This window comes from Neodiprion fabricii, chromosome 4 (assembly GCF_021155785.1).
Source record: "Neodiprion fabricii isolate iyNeoFabr1 chromosome 4, iyNeoFabr1.1, whole genome shotgun sequence".
Classification (NCBI taxonomy): domain Eukaryota; kingdom Metazoa; phylum Arthropoda; class Insecta; order Hymenoptera; family Diprionidae; genus Neodiprion; species Neodiprion fabricii.
Genome location: NC_060242.1, coordinates 27,730,615 through 27,754,762, shown reverse-complemented (window position 1 = coordinate 27,754,762; position 24,148 = coordinate 27,730,615). Strand labels below are relative to the sequence as shown.

The window sequence follows — 24,148 nt, the reverse complement described above, 5'->3', positions numbered from 1 at the left end:
AATCGAAGTAGCAGTTCTTACAGTCACATTTTTTTTTTCTTCTATCTTCACTGAGAATCAATCCAAATGGCGAAATTTTATAAAGATAATTACAATATTAATATGGACAGTGCGCAGGTTTTGAGGAATGTTTCGCGCCAGAATTCATAATCTTGTGCCGCTGATCTGTAGTAGTGACGTCATTTACCCAAAGATATGCCGGGTCTCATTGCCTGCCACGCGCACAACTCCCGCAGGTAAGATAACCTGTCGGTGTTTCGACATCCCTTTCATTTCTCCGATATGGAAAGAGGGGTCTAATTGTGAATGTAAATAACCAGAGAACATTATTTCGAAAGCACCTTGGTCCAATCAAATGTTAACTACCTATCACATGGGAGGTGGGCGCAGGCGGGTTTGGGTAGGATTAAGTCGGCGTATTGTGCATGTTGAAATGTCAGCTATTCAAACGCCTGTCACTCGTATCATTTGTCACACGTAGACTTTCACCTAACGTAATATTTGAGACTTTTACCGGCCCAGGTTGTCTATAATTAACGAATGAATATTGAAGACAATACCCAGCTGTGTGCAGTTAAGTAAATCAAGGCATAAAATCAATCGCGATGGCAACGGACGTTGAAAAATTATTATATAAATTACGGGAGTTTAATCAAGACCATCTGTTACAATTTTGGGATGAAATTAGTGACGATCAAAAATTACTACTCATTCGGGATATCGAGGAACAAAATCTGAAAGAGATTTCATCCTATTTTAAAAGTGCCGTTGCATCTTTGAGCAACGATCAAGTAAAATTAGATGCCAAACTACGTCCGATACCCAGCGAAGTGAGTGCCTCACTGCAGAATTCTACATTTGCGGAAACTCAAAAATATCACGATTTGGGTCTCAGAGAAATAGCTGATGGACGTACCGCTGTACTCTTGATGGCAGGAGGACAAGGAACCCGCCTGGGTGTGAGTTATCCTAAAGGAATGTTCAACGTCGGTCTGCCATCTGGTAAGAGTTTGTTTCAATTACAAGCGGAGCGGATACGTCGGCTAGAAAATTTGGCTGAGGAAAGACATAAGAAAAAAGGTTCGATAACTTGGTACATACTGACCAGCGAGGCAACAACCAAAACCACCAGAGATTACTTCAAAGCAAACAATTATTTCGGCCTGAAAGAAGATAATGTCCTTATGTTTGAGCAGGGTATGCTGCCGTGCTTTAATTTTGACGGTAAAATAATCTTGGACGAAAAACATCGGCTTGCCAGAGCGCCAGATGGAAATGGGGGACTGTACAGGGCCTTGAAAGTACAAGGAATACTGCAAGACATGGATAAGCGGAGCATACGTTCTGTTCACGCGCATTCCGTAGATAATATTTTAGTCAAGGTAGCAGATCCCATTTTCATTGGTTATTGCCTGTCACGTTCAGCAGACTGCGGAGCCAAGGTTGTTGAAAAATCATCCCCAACTGAAGCAGTGGGAGTCGTTTGCCAGGTGGATGGTGTCTATCAGGTGGTTGAGTACAGCGAAATAACTGAGGAGACTGCGTCGCTGCGCGATGAGAATGGGCGGCTTAAGTTCATTGCTGGAAATATATGCAATCATTATTTTACCAAGGATTTTCTTCAGTCTATAGCAGATGTGCATGAGTTTGAGCTAAAGCTTCATGTGGCCAAAAAGAAAATTCCATATGTCGATCAGTCTGGAGTAAGGATTGTACCTGAGAAGCCGAATGGTATTAAGATAGAAAAGTTTGTTTTCGATGTTTTTCAATTCTCTAAACAATTTGCTGTTTGGGAAGTTGCTAGGGATGAAGAATTCAGTGCTTTAAAGAACAATGACTCAGCCAAGAAGGATTGTCCCTCTACTGCACGCAATGATCTCATTGAATTGCACAAGAAGTGGTTGTTGAACAGTGGGGCTACCTTAGTAGAGGGTGATGTTGAGATATCTCCGCTTTTATCTTATGCCGGGGAAAACCTTGACGTGAAAGGAAAAATTCTCAAGGGGCCAGTTGTTTTACAATAAAAGATGAATAATACAACTTTGCAATATCTTATACGCTGGACAACTCCTGCAGAATATCGAAAAAATTATAATTGATTTGAAATTTGATGACTTGGATGGCACAAAACTGTATTCAAATATTCAGAATATTTTTAAAAAGACAACGGGCCTTTGGTCTTCTAAAGACCTGCAATATTTATAAATGGCAATACTTAATTGATATATTTTGAATGTTGTTAATTGATCGGTATTAACGCGATTCGTCTCACATTCCAACATAATTGGAATATTTTATTTTATTTTATTCAAAAACAAAAATATGGTATAGGGTATTCCTAATATTAGTATTCGATAGATAAAAACTATATTTTACACATTTACATTACCTAAATGACATGACAAAAACTTCATTTCAACTGTCACCAGATTGAATGTATTATTTTTTATTTATTTTACCTCTCCACTCATTTTTAATTGACAAACAAAATTTAAGTAACACTTATTTGCACATTGTTTCTCACTACCAATCCCTCGTTCTCTTTTGCAATGGCAAACAGTTTTGAAATTAGCTTTTACAAAAAAATTTCGTCTACCTCTTAAAAAGTAAAAAATTTTAGGAAAGTAAGCGAATTTTCGTAAACTTCCTACCTTATTGTTAGAATGTTGCAAAGAGCACAAAGCACCAATTACTCATTGTATATGAAATTTATATACAATCAGAAGTGAACGTGAAATAATTAATAAGAATCTTACATATGATGTAAGATTTTATACTATTGCAATGTGATAAAATATTTTGAAAGATTATATAGAATTTTTTTCGTATTGTAGTTAATTAAATATGTTTTCTAGTTATAACCAAAGTATCCTCAAAATTTTCATTGTTTTGATTAGTTCGGTAGCTTTGACATCCTGAATTTACGTTTAATTAATCAACATGTTTATTTTGAGTTTACTGATCGTCAGGGTATTTTAAATTTTGTCATCCATCAAACTACGCATGAATCAGTTTTTGCATTTATGGACTAATTCTAATGCAAATTTCTTATAGAACCTAATCGATTTGAATTCTTTTACAATTGACAATTCATGTATACACACGACATACATATGTATGTATAGTATCTACAAATCCGCAAATACTATTGCAGATGATTCAAGTAGACAGACCTTTCTTTTCCTTTTATTACAATACATACAAGCAATTCTGATACAAGCAAAATTTATCTACTAATTTGCATCTATATTTATTGAAATTAGCTTGAATGTATTGCTTACGAAGTATACAATGTACTCCCTGATATAAATTTCACAGTAATTTTCTGAATTATGACCAGGGTGGCAATAGATCAAGAAAACCGGGAATAGTTAGGAAATCGTGTATCGGGAAAAGTCAGAGAATTAGGATGAACTACGGGGAAAAACGTACTTTCTTTATAAATTATTTTCAAACTTCAACCATGCTTCGTAAATTCAGCTAAGCTAACTTTCGGAAATTACTATTCAAATTCTATGAACTGAATTGAAATGAAGCAATATTAGGTGGTTTCAAACTCAAATTTCACACAATTTCTGGATGTGTAGTAATAAAAGCTACCCAACATTACTCAAAGGCTCAAGGGAAGAGAGCAGGGAATTCTGAATTTTTTAATGGGAAAACAAGGAATTTTATTCGAACAAAATTTTCGCCGCCCCGTATTACTGATTAATTTATACATAGCGAATTTGTAAATCAGATTATTAATATGTATGTCAAGAAATTTATTGCCAAGTGAATTATACTGCAATAAACGCATTACATTTTCTTTCCTAAGTTACCCAAAGAGAATGGAGAGCAAATTACTGTAAATTATGAATTGCATACAAGCAATTAAAAAATTATTGTATAACAATTGGGGGTTAAAAAAAGTTTCCGCATCGTAATGCTAATTTATCATTTACATTTTATGTAGATCAAAAATTTTTCTAAAGGAAAGGCGTACATATCAAAATAAAATGAGTAAATCAATTTTATGTACATCATTTTTTAATCTAAATTTGTAAATGAATTAATTTCAAGTTTTTTAAATAGATTCATAGTTAGAAGATATTTGTGATATCGTTTCATCTCTTGGTAAACATTCCATTGTAACTTAATGTTTCAACATGATTGTGTAAGTGTGTGTCAATAATTTTTTACATTTACCTCATTACTGAAATTGCTCAAAAACGGATTACGACTGATATTTTTGTTCCTTACAATTAGCTATCAGTTATTATACTACAGTTAAATTATAACGCACGCATTGAAAGTATCCATATAATTCTACTTACTATACCTCGTACTCACTTGAACATTATTTAACGAAAAATTTTGACTAAACACTTATACAAATATATACAAAGTACTGACAATAAACGTTTCAGTTAAATTAGAATTTTTCCGTAAATTATTCTATACTTCTATTCTAGAAGGTATGCTTGGATTAATTTTACTAATCAGATTTAGTGATTTCGATAATAATATTGTCGAGCTATATGAACGATAATTATTAATATTTTAATTGAACCCTGCTATAGCACAACGATAATTTCAGTTTTTAAAAGTGCCGAAATATCGCGAAAAAAATACAAGTACAACCTCGCAATAACAAGATAAGTTGTGCTTGAGTGACTAGTATATTAACAATATATTGCTGTCGGTAAGAATGAATGATCTTTCCTGATACGGGCACTAGAACATCACTTTCTACTGAATGCCAAAACTACGGATTATTTAAAAAATTAAAATAAAGAGATATAATCATGATGGAATGTATGGTGGCGGGCCAATCATCTCAGAATAAATATATATTTTTACTGCAATATTCGTTTTTTATTGAAAAATAAAGCTGCATTTGGTAAAGGATTATCACTTTAGCTAGTATAATCGTATAATCATTTTTATACATGCGATCCACAGAATAATTACAATACGTATTGGGATATTTGAATGAAAAATTGAGTGAATGAACACCAACTTGGAGATAGTATAACATCAAATTTATTGTATATAAATCGGCTTGAGTCTAATTTCTTTTTACTGATAACACGATTCAGTGATAAAATCAAAAATAATAATGAGTCAACCTTCAACTAAAACTTGATAAGATAACACTTAGTCTGTTATTGGATGTGATCAGCAATGCATATAAGTAAGAAATACGTTTGTAGTATAACTCAGGATTTTCTCTAAGTAGGATTGTCACCTTCTTCTGGAATAATTAGTTCATACTTTTCCGTTGAGCCTCCCATTTCTTTCAACTCAGCTACAAGTTCGAATAAATCTATTTTACGAGATATTACTAAAGTCCGAGCATCCTTTGGACCGTGGCTATGTGATTTAACTCCCATCTGTCTTGCAACTCTACAATATAATATAACAAAATACATCACATGAATAATTTATTGTGAGAAAAAAATATCGAATCTTTTGTTAAATCTGTTACGTACTGATGAATAACAGCTCTTTCTTCGTTCGTAAACTCTGAAGAAAATACTAGATCAGTTCTTGTATCGCCATTTAAGTAGTTTCTCAATACTGTTTGGAATTTTTTCTTCATAATATTTTGGTTGAATTGCTCTGACTTCAATCCTAGCCCTTCTCTACTAACCCGTTGTGTAACCCTACAATTGTCGATTGAAGCAATAACTCAGTTAAATGATAAAAATCAATCTTCAAGCAAAGGCAAACTTACGTTACTGGGTTGACAATGCCTTGTTGAGATTTTCCAAGACCACCACCATTCCAACCCATAAGTAACATGAGTTTTCGTCCTATGTTATCATTAGATAATATATTTTCCACTGGCGAGGCATTGCTTATAGACTCAGTGCGAACTACTTTCTCAGATTCTCCATGAAATAATTTTTTTACCTACAATAAAATTTCACAAACAATTTAGACAAATGTATCATGCATCTGGTTATTCCAATACTGCATAATTGACAATCGAGAACATTTTTTTTAATCGCACCTGAATAGTGTGATAGTATTTCTTCAGTATTGCCACACCAATATCTGCTGCATTTTTTTTAGCTATTTTTTTCCCTCCCCCACATGCTTCCGTCAACGTCTTAGAATTTATTTTTATTTCACACTTGCTAAAAAAAAGAGATATAGTAGGGTTATAAATTGCACACATAAAAGTAAACGAATCTGAATACTTTAATGTTCTTTGCAAGTGAATTATATCAGGACAATAGCGTTACATGGGAAGCTATTCTGACAAACGTTTCAATATTTATGAACTGGTTGTAATGAAATACAAATTTTCTTACCAACCAGTTGAATCTTCTTTAAATATCCATTCCAAATTTTGTCCACTAGCATTTACTGCATCAGTCAGAATACTTACAGTAGATTTGTTTTCAGAGTGTTCAACCAAAACGATATTGCCAAATGGGCCATCATTTGTAAATTGCTTATTTGCTCTCTGTTTTTGATGATTTTTAGTGGGACGAATATGATCAAATTTAATTCTTTTGTGCATCGGAAAATCAGTATTTGAGAACCTATCCTGGGCACCGACCATTTTCGATGAATTATCCGATTTATTCCCACTATAATCCGGTTTACTTATAATTAGTCCTAAAATGTGGATGAACATTAATGTATAACACATTGCAAAAAAACATGACATTGTAAGTGAACAACATTAAAATTTTTCTTTCATACATTTGGTAGGGACAGAAATGTACTTTGAGAACGATAAGTACATCACTCTGAATTTTCATAGATACTTCAGTGATTTAATTTGTGACAATAATCTCTAGCTATAGATATAAAAATATCATAAAACTTCAATTTTACAATAACTCACAATTTTTTGATCTACCTTTGGCCTTTGCGCCAGCAGCATCGGATGCCTTAATAAAGGTTCGTTGCAATTTACTTTTTTGCTTCTCCCGATAATCTGCAGCTATTTCTTGAGATAATTCGGCTACAAGCTGCATTGTTTCTTCGGGATAGCTAAAATCATGAAATCCTGAATTTAGAACAGGAATATACAACATCTGTCAATATTATTTAAAAAATGGTAGCTACATGTAATTGGCTGTTACTGATCAAATAATCAATTTTGAGGAATATAATGAAAACATTTAACTTTCAATGTGTGTAAACAAAAAATAGGCATGCCGATGATTAAAATATGAAAAACATGAGATCTTACTAATTACTATATTAATTTAGAAAGTTTTCTTTGTGTTCGCAGACGTACCGACACCCTAAGAATTCTATGTTTGTGAAAACCTGCGCCAGACATACAAGCTCATCCTCAGGAAAACTATCTTTGTGGGCAAGAAGGAAGCGGCGCCTCAATTCCCAGTGCTCGTCACACTCATGCTCCATTTTGTATTGTTCTACATCCCATTCCTTTTCTGATTCCATTTTCATTGGCTCTGTAGGAAGAACTTGAGAAGTAAATCTAACCTGAAATGCAGAAGCGTTCGTGTTTGCAATCGGACATTAACTGTAAAATAATTTATGCGAGGAAAAATAAATGTTGGATGACGCGAGCGAAATAAATTATGACCGGTTTAGAATCGGTATATTCTCGTGTGGTTCGGCCAGTATATGTGTGACCATACCGAAGCTTTGTGAAACGTCAATCGTAAAAGATAACCAAAAAATGCGAGCGTTTCATACTTCAAAAGTTTTCTGTTGAATAATAAATAACGGTAACTGAAAATAAAAAATCAGTACAGATCAATAAAAAATTACTACATGTACAAGTTAAACCCTCTGAAGGGAATAAGTAAGATTACGTATACATACGTATGCTGTATGTATTGTATTCGTGAATAGTGATTTATCGTATGCATTAACAGGCTTCGGCCCCGTTTACACCAAGCTTGCACGACTCGCGAATACGTCAAACGCGTATTCATTTCGGGATAGTAATCCTGATTGGTGGTTCCGTCAGCCAGTGATTGTGTGACATGCAGCCGCCACTTTTCGCTACAGCGGCGTTTGCCATCACAATTTGAAGGCATGTAATCATATATCATATCACGGATGCATTACGACAAGTTAAATTCAATATTTTGGCAAAATGGAGTGAAAATTCTTTGTAATCATTCACGATAGGCAACCAAAAGTGAGGAAAATAGCTGGTGAATGGGAATTATAATATATGCAATGATTTCTTCACATACATATACATATATACATATATGATGGTGATATGGTGCGCCGACCAAAATAACCAGTATTGGTGGATCGCAATTAGACTTCAACGATCTCTTATATCAAAATAAAGACCGAAAGCTCGTTGCACGGAAAGGAGATTTTTACAATTTTCGGTTTTGTGTCAACGCGAGTTTACGACGCATTTGGGCGTCGAGGTGTAGACCAATGACTAGAGCGTTTAACTAGAAAACTTCACCTTCCTGAAAACCTAACGGAGAATCCCATTGGGTGAAACGCGATGCCTAAAGCGGTGTGGATTTTCAACAATATTTATACCAGGCTTCATTTATTTAAAAAAATAAAATCCGTGAAAGGGGGGTAATGCAATTTACGAGATAAACAAAAATGTATCGGCGTCATTGGGGCGATCGACAGTCGGGCATCGTTGACGATACATAATTGGGTCATCGAGTATGTGGCTGTAAGCTACGTGGTCTTTCCCGTAGGATATATCTCGATCGTATATGTCGGAGAGAACGTTCGGAGGGCAAGCGGCAGCCTCGGGCAGATTGTAAAAGCACTCGAAATCTCTACGGTATATAAAAAATCGTAGACCAAGCTAGCCTGGCTGGGGCGACGATAGTGCTCTCTGTAGGCGTCTGGCCATGCGGTTAATGCGTGTGATTTCCAATTTCCGTTATCCTATTTTACCGACCAATGGCGTAGTGAACTTCGACGAATCTACATCCTTTCGAAAAATAGAGGCTTCTGATTGGCTGGCGGATCTATTGCCTCGCAAAATGATAGTGGGGATGTAAGAACATGGCTGCAACGCAAGCCGAAAGCCAACAAAACGATGTGCATAGTGAAGTGAAATGTATTCAAAAACATTCTCAACTTGGGGTAAATAGCAGCGTAAAGGAATTCAATACCAATGATGAAGTATCCTGTAATGCGGTGCTTAAATATGTGAATCGCGGTGGGCCAAATAATCCCAGTTTAGCGGAGATGAGTCAATACCGCGAGGACATTAGTGGACACCCTACTGCTGCTGGTGCCGTGTATAGTAGTGAACAAAATATCGGTGGTAAATCGACGAAAGAGGGATCGCTTGGGGGTGATCACACCTCGAAAGGTGAAACACTTGACACAAGTCATCCGCATGGTTTTGTTGGGAACACCTTGGGCGGTAGTGGGGGAAGGGAGTATAACAGTGATGAGTATTCTAGTAAACAATCTGTCAGTGAAGGGAGCACAGGACATTCAGTGAGTCAATGTGAATCTTCTGATGAACATTACCTCGTCTCTAAAATGGAGTCACCGCGCCTCTCTCACTCTAATCCCCCTGTGTCTGCTGGATTCCCGGGGCAATCCCCAAGATTTTTATCCGGTCAAAGTATATCCCAAGCCACCGGCCCTACGCCTACGCTTAACCAATTGCTTCAAGCATCGAGCCCCGTTCATCGGTTTCACTCCAACTATCCAGGCATGGGGGCAGAGCCATACCAGCAACCGTGGCCCATGCAGCGTCCACCTGTCGTACCGCCGGTTTACCCGCAGCAAGGACAACGCCCCCCGCAAACTGTGAGTAGAATGAAACTGCGCGTTTCCCTCCATTCGTCGCTATCATGCAATGAGTATTTTCAGCGCACGAGTTTGTAGGGACGACTACACGGGTCTCTGGAATCACTGCTCTGTGGGGTAACGTGAACCGGTGAAATTTCTCCAAATTGTCGTGTCCAAGCTCAAGGGTGTTGAGCTACTAGAAAAACGTGGAGTACCCGAGAAGCTCTGTTGCCTCTTTCACGGGAATACCATATCAAAATTCTGTGACAACGTATCCTGCAATTTGCCATTAAAGTAAAGATTGCGTTTGCTAAAATCTTTCGGACTAATTTCATCTTTTATATAACCTTGTCTTGGGCCTACGGTCTTAAGATTACGGCTGTACAATTCGACATGAATGAAAGCTTTTTCATAAAGAGAAAATATAGCCAAAATGTTTATTTCCCACATTTCATGACTAAAAATACAGGGCTTTCTGTTCGTTAAATGAGAAAATCTTCAGAATATCAGTGATTCAGAGTCACGAATACTGAATCTGAATCAAGGAGTTGCTCGTAACGAATAGCGAGCAAGGATTTTTTCTGATTGCATATTCTGTGATAGTTATATAACTAATATTTTTAAGCATAACTATCTAAACATGTTAGACAGCAACTTAGGTTAAGGTTTCAGGACTTTGGGTATGCGACTGTTCGTGCTTTCCGATAGCGGGATATTAGACCCGTTGCTTTGAAACTGTGGCTACGTGGACTTTGTGGCAAAATTTCGAGTTGTATGAAATAAATTTAGCAAAGAATTTCCTTGTGACATATATCGATAATTTAGCAAGCATTGGTAATATTCTAACTCAGTTTAGAAGTAATGAGGTATCAAATATTATACATTACAGATATGAAATTGTGTAGTATTCACTGAGCTTTATCATATTACGTGTAAATGAATAATTATACGTACAAAATGGAAATCTATGGCCTTATCAGGCTATTTTCAGTCAGCTGTTGTTTCAAATTTGGGATACGCAATATTAATTAATATCTATGTGCATAAGGCATAATGTTTCAAGTAAATAGTACGTGTAATACAAGTAGAACAAATTCCCTGAGGTTTCACATTATTGTTAGGTCAACCTGTACGTCAGAGTTCATGAATTTCAAATGCTATAAATCCTTGATGTGAAACTTTTTTTGGTTTGGGAATTGATTTTTCGTATATCAAGAAATCAATACCATCAGTAATTCGTAAAATGCACAAAATTAGTCTTTTGTAAACCTCTGCTCAGTAAGATCTAATCTCATATGATTGACCACAGGTTAAGTTCAATAATTAAACATTCATCGTACCACCCGGACAGATCATATTTCAATTTTTGTTCAATATTCCCAGTGATTGAAAGATTGCGCAAAAGCTTGCAGCATATATCTTGGGATAGAAATTAATGTCGACAATCTTTTCAGGGTTCACCAAGGTTACATCCTGGCCCGGGGGGACCAAGGTCCCCAACACCCATGCCATATCCACCCTACACCCAACGCTACTCATCGACATCCCGACCTCACGTACCGTACAGTCACCATCAAGTAAGCAAAAATAATTTACCAAGCTTTATGTACTGCAAAAGTGAACTGCTGTACCACCGTCATGTATTCTTTAAAGAGAAGAATAAAGATCATGCTGAAGTTAATAGCGTTACCATAATAACTTATGCTGAGGAAAAACCGTTATTTTGTGACTTTGGAAATGATTGAAATCAGTAAACCATAATAAATCAAGACATAAGCTTATATTCCGAAATCTTAGTTCCTTCAGTCGTTGTAAAAACAAGAAAATACTAATGTTTTTCCCAATGTTTCGTTGCGATAACGTTACTAACTTCAACCTCGTGCACAATTACATAGCTATGTACAAGTCCTAGAATCTGACTGTTGACTAAACCTATTATTAGTGTGAGTTTTATGGAGTTACATTTATAGTAGCTCTCAACATATTTTTGAGCACAAATCCCTTGATAAAACCTTAATTGAAACAAAAAATGTCTGGTAGAATAGGAGAAATGCAAAAAAAAAAAACTTAGGAGAGAATCAGATAAGATCGTTGAAGTTGTAATCTTAGAATTGACTGTGCATGTTTCTTAAACATGAATATTAACAAAAAAGATTTGTGTACATCTAACATGAAATACTATTACGTTTGTTCATATCCCCACAAGTTAATAGACTCGAAAATTGGAGAAAATTCCTGATCATTTTCTGAGATAATTTATGTATGTAGCAGAACAAATTGAACAATATTTTCATTTTGATATAACAATTCAATACTTGGAAAGTGTATGAACGGGTGATACTACTTTTGGAATCACATTTTTATTACATTAAAGAATATGAAAATTGTTTAAATCATCGGTATACGGATTTTAAAGTTGCAAGATTCAGTATTATTTACATTGTAGCGCAGCTTGTAGCAAGATTTTTGCGATCAAAAATAAAACCAATTGATTCATCGAATTTTTTCAATTTTTCAAATATATAGCTATAGTTGGTTGTGTTTGTTCTGTTGCATACCAATTTTATTGACCGAATTTACAATATTTAACTTGGAAATGAATTTATAACATTATAATTTGGAGAATATACAAGTAATGGATGTCATTTACACCCATAGCAAATTGAGTAACAGATATAAATTATGGTAAGAAACGAACCGCAATAGTCAATTATCAAGATATCTTTTTCCCATTGTTTTTGATACATGTAGCTTGCTGCTTATTTGATTACCTGATTATTTGTCCTTTTTCTTATTGATTGTAGCGACACAAGCTTTCGGTAGAAATGGTAGTTAATTATAACACCGTGGAGGAGTTTGATTTTTCCATGTTCTATCATGTTTTAGTTGAACTCGTATGGAGCACAAAGCGGACATCCGCCTAGTATGTATTCAGAACAAAGAGGATGGAATCAGGGTGGACCCACTAATCCACCGCAGATGCCACCAAACCAAGTAAATCCAGCGAGTCAGTCTCCGCAGAGGGCATTGTCACAGTCTCCAGCACCACCACCAGCTGCATCACCGCAACCTCAACCTCCGAATCAGTCACAGGTTAGTTTGCATTACCATAAGAAACTGTAGAGGCCATTCCCCCTCACAGCAACTTTGATTAATTATTACTTGAGTTGCAAAGCGTGCATTTATTTCATCTTCTACTGTACTGGCTGAAGTGTTACTTTGCAATGAGACTTTAATGATTCCACATTGTTAAGCATACATGTTTATCTATTTTTGAATAGCTGTCCTACCGATTGCACATGATTATCAGAACATAGGAATTGTTGCATACACATGCACAAGTAGCAATAATCAATTTTTTTTTTTCTCTATACTAACACCATAAAATAATTGCACACTATTTACTCTGGCATAAATTTTTTAGTACAGAACTTGTCGTAAAACTATGATTGAAGGCACATAAATTTCATTTTTCAATGTTAGGGCATATTCACTGCACTATTCACCGGTCACTTTAATTAATACATGTATATGCTGCCACCCAGTCGCGATAGTGCCAAATTTAGAAAGTTGGAAACATGACTTACTTCTGCTTATCAAGTGAAAAATTTGCACATAATAGGGTATAGATTAGTTTGTTAAGAATAGAGAGTACTTTTACATGTACTGGGTGTCATAAAATATTCGTTCTCAACCTTTTTTTACAATCGAGTTTGCTGACTGAAAAGAAGCAGGACTCAATAAGATGAGAGAAGTTGTACAAATTATGGTCTACAAATGAAATGAGATTAAAAACATCCAAAAACTATCCTGGTCAGTACCTTAAATACCACATGAAATTTTCTTCTTGTCAAGCTTCAGACTCACATAATTTTGTTTCAAAGCTGAGAATACTGGTACTTATTCTGACTCTAAATTAATAATTGGTAGGTTTAAAAAGTTCAGTTGAAAATTAATACTTATGACTTACTGAGTTTGTATGAAATGTAAGAAGAAAATAAATGATCTTTATGGCATTTGCCAGAATGCATCCCAGTCATTTGTTATAAAATAAATAGTGTAGTTTTAAACTAAAACATTTATAAAACGACGACTATGATCAACATAGACTAGCTGATTATGTCACACATTTAGTACCGTAAATGCTCACCTAGTTTGGTTCCCAATGTTTAAATTCATTGTTGAACACACTCTTACAGAACCATGTATTGTGCAAACACTAGACAAATCCATCACCAATATTCTAATATGTTCAATCTATCGTTTTAGTTGCTAACTAGATTAACAAAGACAATTATCCAAAGTTGTAGGCCGAGTCATTTCTCTTCTCAAAGTTTCTAAGAACTTCTTCATTATTATAATTATCACTTAATTTAACAAATTTTTCGCCAGAAAAGAATAATGTTACATTCGAATAGACAATTCAACAGATCACACGTTAACAAAAATGACAGCACGGATACAAAAGCAAAACATAAGATTTGTACAGAAACGTTATTTCCTAACTATTAGCTTACCATTAACGAAATTAAATTAAATATCAATATAAATGTTGCAACATTATCTATAACATTCGAATATATCTTCTGATTAATTTAATTATAATTAACATGTATCATTTATGTTACAGAGTTTTCATAATATGCAGCAACGATCCACCACACCAAACGCGCAAGGGATTGATGCTAGCGTGAGTAAAAATTTAATTTTTGACTTGTAATAATGTACTATTTTATTTGCAGATATCTAATATTGTCATATCAAACTTCATAAATACGCATAAACTTTCTGCTCTGGTTTCTATGCTCGATTAAAAAGTACTCGCACATTTTTTGATTTTCCGTATCTTTGTATCTAACAATGAAATACGTAGGTATATCAACTTCTTTATTAGCGTATTTCTGCTACAAATTGATTAGTTACAAGTATCATATCAACCACCTGCAAATAAAAACAAAATTTACAATACTAAACTTATGACTTTCCAAAGTAACATTAGGCACCAAGTAAATATTGGGTTCGGAATTTCCTTCCAGTACATACTAAAGTCAATGAACTTTCTTATTTCATATATTACTTTTCTTCATAATTAACACATTAATGGCACGGAATGTCCATCTTTATATTATCGTCAAAGTGAATTTAATTATTGCAAAATACGAGTCCGATAAAATCCTTAAAATTTTGCTGCGGGGTAGACATTTTTCTGTAAAGGATTCTCAACATTATAATTCTCCCATTCAAGCAAAACATTTTGTGACCATTCAAACTACCAAGAATCATGGGTGATTACAAATTCTTGGTATAGAACTAGAAACGTTCTCGGCCCTCTTGTTATTGAGCCATCATCTTGCTCACTGTTGTTTTTAGCTATGAAATTATTTCTGACAGGAAGTCATTGTAATATTCTACTGTGCTTTAGTCAATTAGACGGATCCTACTTTTCGAAAAATCACTCAGAAACTAAGTGTAATAATGCTTGAAAAATAACTATTTAGTCATGACACCATCACTGTTGCTCAGTGTTGAATTTCAAGCCAATCAAAGAAATCGTCAATTTTGTGTATTTTGGAATCTATGAATTGCATTAACTGCATTAAATTATAAATCAAATAATTTTCAATTAGAATTAATACATTGGAATTTTTAGGAACAGTTGATTTCTTTTCAAATTTCTAAGCTATATGCAAGTCTAATAGACTGTCTACAGATACCGAGTCTAATAAACGACTAGAAATTGCTCTCGGTTTGATACTAGCTATTCGCTGATATTGTGATCCTATGGTACCTTTATTGAGTATCTTGCGTAGATACACAGGTATAATTTCCAATTTCGAAGCATTGAGAATAGATTTGAAATCATTCTAATGAAGATAACAATTTCTGCAAGTAGTTGCAAAACCTATAGTTTATACTAGTAGCATATTGTAACAGTGGTTTCAGATTTATTTGCTTCAAATTCAGTTGCACCATTGTTTAATAAAATTGATGGTTTACCAGAATTCAATATAGGTATAACCATACGTGGGTGTATGTATTACCTATATGTTAACGTATGTATATTAAGAATATCCAATTACACATTTACCATATACTACGGTATATTGAGAAAAAAAATTAGTCTTATGTGTTGTGCAAATTATAGTAGTCTATATCAAACATAGATTGTTTGTGTCCAGGGAATAGACAACTGACATAAGATTAATTCTGTTGAAAACTATTCTTCTCTTGATAGTGTTCAATGACTTTACATCAGCTTTATTAACCTCAGTATCTTGTTTGTCGTATTTGAACAGTAAGTTCCCATGAATATACTATTGATTATAATTAAAAAATATCTTAGAAAGACTGAATCAATTTCCTCGTAATGTTTGCATTTTGTTTAATTGGTTCGTATCAATAATTTGCATTACTGATATGTGTTGTTTAAAATGTGTTTCAAGTAATACGTAATTTCGTTAATTCTTCGGTGTAATAATACCTGTTATTGGTAGGATTAAAAAAACTTTCGAATCATTGGTTTTTAGAAGAATGTTTCGCGTCGTTTCAAACTTGCGTTTGCACGGATGCGCTCGCCTGTTTTCCGCGGGATTTCAAATCCCAACGAATATATTGACAAAAAATAAATTCCTCGCTACTTACGCTCCAATACGCGCGTCATGTTTTAAATTACGCGACACGCGCAAGCGCAAACGCTAGCGCACCTTTATCGCGTGCACGCCATGCGTACGTCACGCATACATGGGTCGCTTATAACTCCCGCCTAATGCCCTATCCGCATCGTCAATATATGACACATACATTTATATATTTATGCTTATATACCGTGTGTATGGGAAAAAATCCCATGAATGTATACACACCGTACACATTTTCTGTGTGAGAAAAAAAGTTCCCTCTCCCCCAAAATTACCTTTAACCATTTTGAAATGTACGTGCACGCGAACGTATTACGTGTGTGGTGATTTCAATAATGGTGTGCTCTACGTATAAAAGTTTCGCCATGCTCGTCGCAGTATAAACGCGAACGTGTGTATGAGCATTGGCTAATCTACGGTGCCTATGGCTAAGCGAGGACGTCATCCGCTACCTGCCACACTGCAATATTAAAGAACTCGGATTTTTCAGCGCATGGTTTCGGGAGAACGTAATCCCTTCATCTTCCCCCTCTCACTGCTCCCTCTCTTCTTTCTTTTCTTTCCTATTTCTTGTTCTTCCTCTATTTACTCTTTTGTTTCTCCTTTCTTTTATGCAGAGTGATAGCCCGATAACAGAATTGTATTTTGCTGCCGCATTTATCAGTATTCACACATGTGCCGCGCGCACATACGCAATGCGTATACTTATATACGCATACACGCAATTGCGATATCGTTACGTAATACTATTAATCAAATCGTGCCAATTGTACGACACCTAGGGGCATACGCCGCTACAACGCTAAATACTTGGGGGGAAAAAAACTGTTTGAAAAATAAAGATAAATGGCAAAGACATGGACGCTTTGGGCAGTTCTGGTTTCCAGATTTTACATTTTTTTTCTCTTTTTGTTGAAAATAGGCATTTAGTCGTTCGATCAGAGCTAGTGCTGCGCGGCTGCCGGAGCCCCAGATATTTGCGCCGTCCTTCCTCCCCGCACCGCAGGCAAGCTGGCTCATACGGGTCGGTCGGTCGGTTGGTTGGTCGAATGGTCGGGACTCGGGTGGCTGGCTGGCTCGCTCGGCTCGCTCGGCGCTCTCAGCTTTCATGTTGGATGGTACCCCTCGGTGTGTTCCACGGTACCGGACGCGAACGGTTCGGATTCTCGGGGCCGTTCGTTCCAATGAGCGATTTACTTTTTCCTCTCTCATCCTTCTCTTTCTCCGACTCTTCATCACTCTCCTTTTGTTTTTCCCCTGATATTTCTACACTGTTTTTCTTCATTATTCTTTATTTTTAGTCTTATGTAGCGCGGTACGACATTTCTGCTGGGACCGACTCGGAAAACCTGAATCGGCAATTTTTCTCGTTATATTCTTTTTTCTTGCTTTGGAATTCAAATCAGCCGCGGATGCTTGCCTTGTCATTTAACTAAATTTAATAAAACTTTGTTTCGCTGATACCTACTCGGTCGGACTTCGCTGTGCATACATCCAGCATGCATATACATGATGTATATTGTACCTTGCTGCTGCACGGCAAATTAAAAATTCTGTAATATTCCTCGATGCCATTCAATCGATCGTCTACGTGGTCTATCTAGAATGCATTCGTATAATATACCAAGTGTATACATATTAACACACACCCGCGCGCGAGCGCATATATATATATGTGTATATATATATATATATATACATGTATACACACACACACACGCACATATGACCAGACAACAATTAATTTTTTTTCACCGCAAGGGAAATAATTTTCACCTGCGCATTTTATAAAATGGATAGATTCGAGAATGACTTTGCTGTTTGACGCGATGTTGCGAAGCCTCTCCGAAAGCTGATAAGTATACTAGACAAAAAGTAATATACTGCTGATGTCGCAAGAAATGTATTTCAACGGCAACAACTGGCAGCGTTCAAACTGGGCGAAGTAATTTGAAGTAAAAAATAAAAATAATCTTCACAATATGACGTCCTGTTACTTCCCAGAAAATGAAATGCCAAATATACCTGTGAAATTTTAATCGAAAATATCAGGTACAGAACTCGCGTGTCGCGGTTGTATTTTTATATTATCCATAAAAAAAATAGAAAAATGCGAACAATCCTACACGCATATGCCTTGCTTTGGATGTATGTACACTCATACATGCCTAGCCGTATAGCATTATTCTCTCCTCTTTTTTTTTTCTCCCCCTTCGTAACTACCCTAAGATCATCGGCATGCTGCTGCGAGGTGGGGCGTCGGGCGGGGTGGGAGGGGGGCGATAGGCTGATTTAAAAAAATGAGTCGGATAGGTGGCGTACGGACAGTACGTATTTCAGAACTTCTGGAACACACGGGTTTTCGTGCGGTAAAGCCGAAGCGACGGCGTAAGCAGCCGAGTATTCACGATCGACCAACGAGCTAGCAGCTAGCGGTGATGCTGCTTCGAACGAACCGCGCCACGATCAACGCACCGCCCTCGTACGAACAGGGACGACAGGACTGGAACCGTGTCCATCGGTGAACGACTTGATTTCGTCTAGCGACTAGTGCCGGTTTCACCAGTTTTTGGCGTTATTTTTCGCCATATTCGTTGATGCTGGATTGTGTAAATCGTCGTGTTATTCGTATGGTGCGGATGAACGGGGAATTTTTTGAAAGCGGACTTACATAAGTGAATTAAAGGGGCATTAAGTATGTCTACTACCGTGCAGTTCAACGTGGTGGTGGACATCGGGGCGACGGTAGAGTTGCTGAATTGCAGGCTCGTCGTTGAACTCCTTGCATTAATATCAAAATCTAGATGAGGTATAAATCATATTCGAAAGGATAAGGGAATATTCATAACAATGTTTCACCTTAAATTTATTATTTTAATGGACGTGATCGTCGGTGGTGGGCGTTGTTGTAGTAGGCGCTCCTGTTATTGGAATAACTTGTGTTTATAATGTGTGTTACACTACGAGGATACCGGCGACTACGGTGATATATTATTCCTTATCCTTATGTGTCGTGTGTGGATCAAACTGTTTACACCGCATTTCAATTGGATTTAGTGCCGTGCGCGAATCTTTCTTAATCGAGAAATATTAAACCCTGTTTTCCCATATCCTCCGTTCTACGTCGGCACATTTTTTCGGTATATGATGGTGGTAAAATACTTAACGTAGTGTGCAAAGAGAGTTTAGTGACGGGAAAAGGATGTGTCGACTTGGTTCTTCGGATAATATTTTATTCAGGATTGGATATTTACCGCAACCACCGGGTCGTCGTCGTCTGCCGTCGCTGTTTCGTGCCGCTGATTAATTACGGTATGTTGGTAGGAATTGGCGGACGGGGAAAAAAACGGGGGGCAAAAGTGAGTAGGAAATTGACGAAGAAAAGGGCGAGAGAAAATTAATATACATGTGCATACATATACGCATATATTAACGATAAGCCACGTTCATTCGATGTGTCAAAAACTCTCTTCAGAGAATATCGAGGAACGAGACACCATTTTTAATTCGTCAGCAACTTGTTTTGCACAGGGAATTCATTGCAGTTTTTTCACTATTTATACACCATCAGATTTACCAAGAGTATTTATTACATCGCAGTTGACTAACAATTTCGTATTAGACAATACGACGAAGTATGTTCTATCAAATAATACAGTGTTCTCGTTGCTCAAATGATATACGAATCGTCGTACTCTTACTTGTTTTGTACGTTGTGACGCGACACGACGGTACATGTATTGAGAAATTTTACTGTGCTTTTGAATTGTACACATTAAGTTATATGTACCCGTGTCATTTTTATATTACATTTTTGTTTTTTTTTTTTCTTTACTAGGTTTTTACTACCTTACGCGAATGGAAAACTATTTTCACTTTTCCGCTACGGAAGCGGCACCGCGAGTCCCATTGTATTTCACAGAAATACTCAAATTTTTACCAAGTACGCATATTAATTTAAACATTTAATACCCCAAAACGATCTATCACGTTTTATTATAGTTTTTATAAAATTAGTGTGAGTTGATACTACACATATGTCTGCTAAATATATTTTTGTTCCGCTTCTTAAGTCAGATAGACGTTTAAAAATTGCGTTATACTGTCGTATCATTTTATTGAACCAGCGTTTTTCAGGGAAAAAAGAAAACAGATTTCAATCTTTCATTTGAAACTATGAATAACACCCTGAACAGCATAGAGAACACGAAAAATTCCGGTTACTAAATGGTGGTAAACAAAAAAAAATTGTGCCATAACAGAATTGGCATTTTCTTCTTCCCTGTATCTTTTTGTATCTACTATATGAGCAGGATCAATGTGTGTTGCAAGAAATGCTGTCCAGAATTGTATAAATTCTTATTCGTAAATTAAATTGTTACCAAAAATACCTTGTTTACTAAAAAATTCCTGCAAACGTATGTCACAAAAATATAATTTAGTCCACCTAGTTGTGGCCAATGTAAATTCAAATCAAGACAGACAAAGAATTGGTTAAGTATCTTGATAAAAATTAAAAATTATATTTAATGTTTATGTATAAAATTATAAACCAATCTAACGATATTGTGTACAATATCTTGTCAATTCATTCGTTTAAATCCTTTAATCAATATTCTGCCAGAATATACCATTAACTTTTATTTCCACTGATGATTATTGCGCTCAAGATTTTCTTATGAATAGTTTATGTTTTTTGTAAAACACATTGAGTTCTGGTGTATTGTTAAACACCTGTTGAGTATCTTGGGAGATCACAGCAGACTTTTTTACATGAACATACTTCATTCATAATCTTCTCTCTAGAAAAATAGTATCAGCTTTGCCTCATTCAGATCAAATTCTAGCTGTAGGAAATCGTTGTAATTTCCTTCCATTCCGAATTTTATCATACATCAGCAAAATATTCATTTAAAAATGAATGTACAAACTAGAACAGAGTAGACACAAAGAAGATCAAAATCAGTCAAATATAAAGATGTCGTTTTAGATATGAATAATTTGAACAATAATACTACAAAGATATATTGATTTATCAAATGTCAAAGAGTTTGCTTTATACTCTATTCATTTACTTCATCACAAGTGCATATGCGTATGTTATTGAAGGAAGTCAAATAAGAAAAAAATCTTGGAATAGATACACTAGTTGAATTTTGAAAAAATATTCGAGTTGCTTTAATCTGTTATATAATCTGTTCCTACTTGCTTATAATTTTATTTCATTCATTTATTTTGCAGTTACGTGTGCTTTTGTCATTTAGGTGAACGAATTATTGCAAGCACGTCAAATTAAATCTTATACAAGTGCAAAGCTAGAGATACGTTACTTAAGTTCAGCGCAAGTTTCATGATAAAAATGATTTGATGTATGGAAATATGTTGCTACGGGTTTTGTGTAACGCAATTCAAAATAATACACATTACACGTGTGTACAACAAGACGACATGTGTAGATTCTATCTTTATCAATCGTCACTTCACCAACACGTGTTATTCATTCATAATTACACAGATGTGTGTAGGCATGTTTGTGCATCAAGTATGTTCTCCACTTCTGGTGATAAATTCAGATTCTGATACACAAATAATACATCATAAGATGGCATAATTTATTATTCTCTCTCAGGGCATTATATCATACGTAGATAATCTCCCACAGGCCGATGTTTGTACTAATTAAACCAACAGTAGAATAAGTACGATATAAATAAAAAAAGACTTCCGAACGTGAATATCTATTTATACACCATAAATTCTTTTAACGTAATATTGAGACGTTACATACGAGAATAAAGTCAACAACCTAAAGAAGTTCAAATTTAGAAATAATCTCTTCTAGTTGGCAAGCATTCAAAAGAATTTCTCTTTCGGTTCCATTATTGAAGTTCTTTTTATTATTAAACTTGAAAAAGCCATTTCTAGCAGATGTTCACAGAACTATAGCACAGAAATGGGTTTTTGTCACTAGTAGAATAATTATCAGGTATAGGTGATTAATGGACGTGATTGAAAGAAATGTAAACAGAAAACACGCATTTTTTTATTTAATCAATCCTTTTTTCTTTTATATTATCTAGCAAACTTAATGACTCATTGAACTTACGACATTACACAACAATCCGTATTTATTTTAACATCTATTTTGTTTTGTCACTAGTATCATCCTGTTTTAAATGAATATACAATCAATTCAACGAACAAATTCCTACATTGTGTCATCCTACAATGGCCATTATAGCAGAGGGGTTTGCATTTATATGTGAAATGAGAATTCCAAGCTATGGTTTTCTTACGCTTCCGCCCATTTATGGACCTGTAGTACCAATACATCACTTTGACCAAGGAGCTAGTTTTTATCAAGGACTTGTGTAATTGTCGTAAAAACAACTCACTCAAGTTGTAGCGAGTGTGCGTGTGTACAGGGATTGAAAAATCACAGGCGAAGCTGTGTGTGTGGATAAATGATATAGATACAGTTTTGGCATTGAAAGATACACTGCACATTGTTGTGCGACATATGGCAAGTTACATTTGTGTGCTTTTCAGTCAGAATTAATCAAGATGTTTGGTATCCCTGGTATTTGTTTACTTACAATCGTAGTGTACACAATCGTTAATAGTAGTGGTTCATATAATCAAATATTATTCTTCAAAGCTGGTGTAGTAAAATAAATACATTATTATGCAGTGTCAATATCCAAGTATGTTCATATTTATTTTACTAAGGAGTCAAAGTTATCAGACTCAAGATGCTTAACAAGTCATCAATGATTTTCATTTATAGTTGTTTTTCTATTATCAATAAGGAATATACGAGTTCATTTTGCTGCAAACTTTTATTCATGGAAATACAAGCAAACTAATTGGGGGGGGGGGGGATTAGAAATTTAATTCAACAAATTGAAAGAACAAGAAAAAGACTGCCAAAGAACAAAAGCCGTGGAGATTTGCAAGTTATGTTCCAATCCCAATAGCGAATTTTTTTCATGACAATCTTTGTTGTTCCTCCTTTTTCTGTTTTACTTGAACTTGCTTGTTTTCAATTATTTCTGTTTTACCGGAAACCTATAAGCATATCCATTTTTTGCATTAGTCTCAAGATTTGACTTCAGACCAAAAATACACCATCCATACGTTTCATGAAAACAAATTATAGCTAACAGTGATTTGGCCAACCGTACGTTTACTAGAAAATCCATTTCTTTTGAATCCTAAATCTTCCCAAGTCGTGTTTGTTATGATCTCCTACAACATACCAACGGAACAATGAAATTGAAAATGGTGAAGGTCATGACCAGGTCAATATGGTCTAGCATGCGAGATATGTGCTCGCTTAATCACGTGTCCAGTATCAGGTTTTGCTTCTGTATTTGATGTCACTTAGCTTCGATAAGAATATTAGGACTTGTCATATAATCGCTACTTGTCACTATGAGTTTAACATTTCAATAATCGTATGTCCACCCAATCATTCTGTCTTATAACGAATAGCACACAAATATTGCTCGAGATAAGATTTGTCTTGATACGGATTAGATAGCATGCCGATCCTTAGCTCTATAATAAAGTGAATGAACCAATGTTCAAGATTTAAATTTAGGACTGATTTTTTGTTTTAGGAATTATCTGGTCAAAACAGCAACGATAGTTCAAATGGGCCAGCTCCGGGGACACCGAATTCTCAGGGAATGAGGCCTACCCCATCACCTACAGGGTCCACAGGTTCTCGCTCAATGTCCCCAGCTGTTGGTTAGTAGTTTTTACATCATTTAAATCATTTTTTGAAA

At 35.5% G+C, this 24,148-nt stretch overlaps 3 protein-coding genes across 8 annotated transcripts in view; 2 read left to right on the top strand and 1 right to left on the bottom strand.

Annotated features, from left to right (window-relative positions):
• Positions 1 to 235: 235 nt before the first annotated feature.
• Positions 236 to 4,847, top strand: LOC124180569 (UDP-N-acetylhexosamine pyrophosphorylase). Its single transcript, XM_046566260.1, has one exon. It carries the CDS (start codon positions 606 to 608, stop codon positions 2,022 to 2,024), a length of 1,419 nt encoding a protein of 472 aa, XP_046422216.1. The 5' UTR covers positions 236 to 605; the 3' UTR covers positions 2,025 to 4,847.
• On the bottom strand, positions 3,029 to 7,419 carry LOC124180570 (NF-kappa-B-repressing factor). Its single transcript, XM_046566261.1, has 7 exons — positions 7,244 to 7,419; positions 6,860 to 6,993; positions 6,303 to 6,612; positions 5,999 to 6,125; positions 5,720 to 5,898; positions 5,475 to 5,648; positions 3,029 to 5,388 (listed from the first exon to the last, which is right to left on the bottom strand). Exons 1-7 carry the CDS (start codon positions 7,417 to 7,419, stop codon positions 5,214 to 5,216), a joined length of 1,275 nt encoding a protein of 424 aa, XP_046422217.1. The 3' UTR covers positions 3,029 to 5,213.
• Positions 7,420 to 8,844: 1,425 nt separating this feature from the next.
• LOC124180566 (trithorax group protein osa) overlaps positions 8,845 to 24,148 on the top strand; it is a 30,128-nt gene continuing 14,824 nt past the window's right edge. Inside the window, exons 1-5 of one of the 6 annotated variants that reach the window (XM_046566249.1) lie at positions 8,845 to 9,738; positions 11,175 to 11,297; positions 12,607 to 12,813; positions 14,351 to 14,410; positions 23,981 to 24,110. In XM_046566249.1, coding sequence (XP_046422205.1) covers positions 8,977 to 9,738; positions 11,175 to 11,297; positions 12,607 to 12,813; positions 14,351 to 14,410; positions 23,981 to 24,110 — 1,282 coding nt within the window. In that variant the 5' untranslated portion in view covers positions 8,845 to 8,976. Of the gene's footprint in view, positions 9,739 to 11,174; positions 11,298 to 12,606; positions 12,814 to 14,350; positions 14,411 to 18,859; positions 19,671 to 23,980; positions 24,111 to 24,148 lie in introns of those variants that run through there. The other 5 variants (XM_046566245.1, XM_046566244.1, XM_046566247.1 and 2 more) reach the window with 5 other exon arrangements.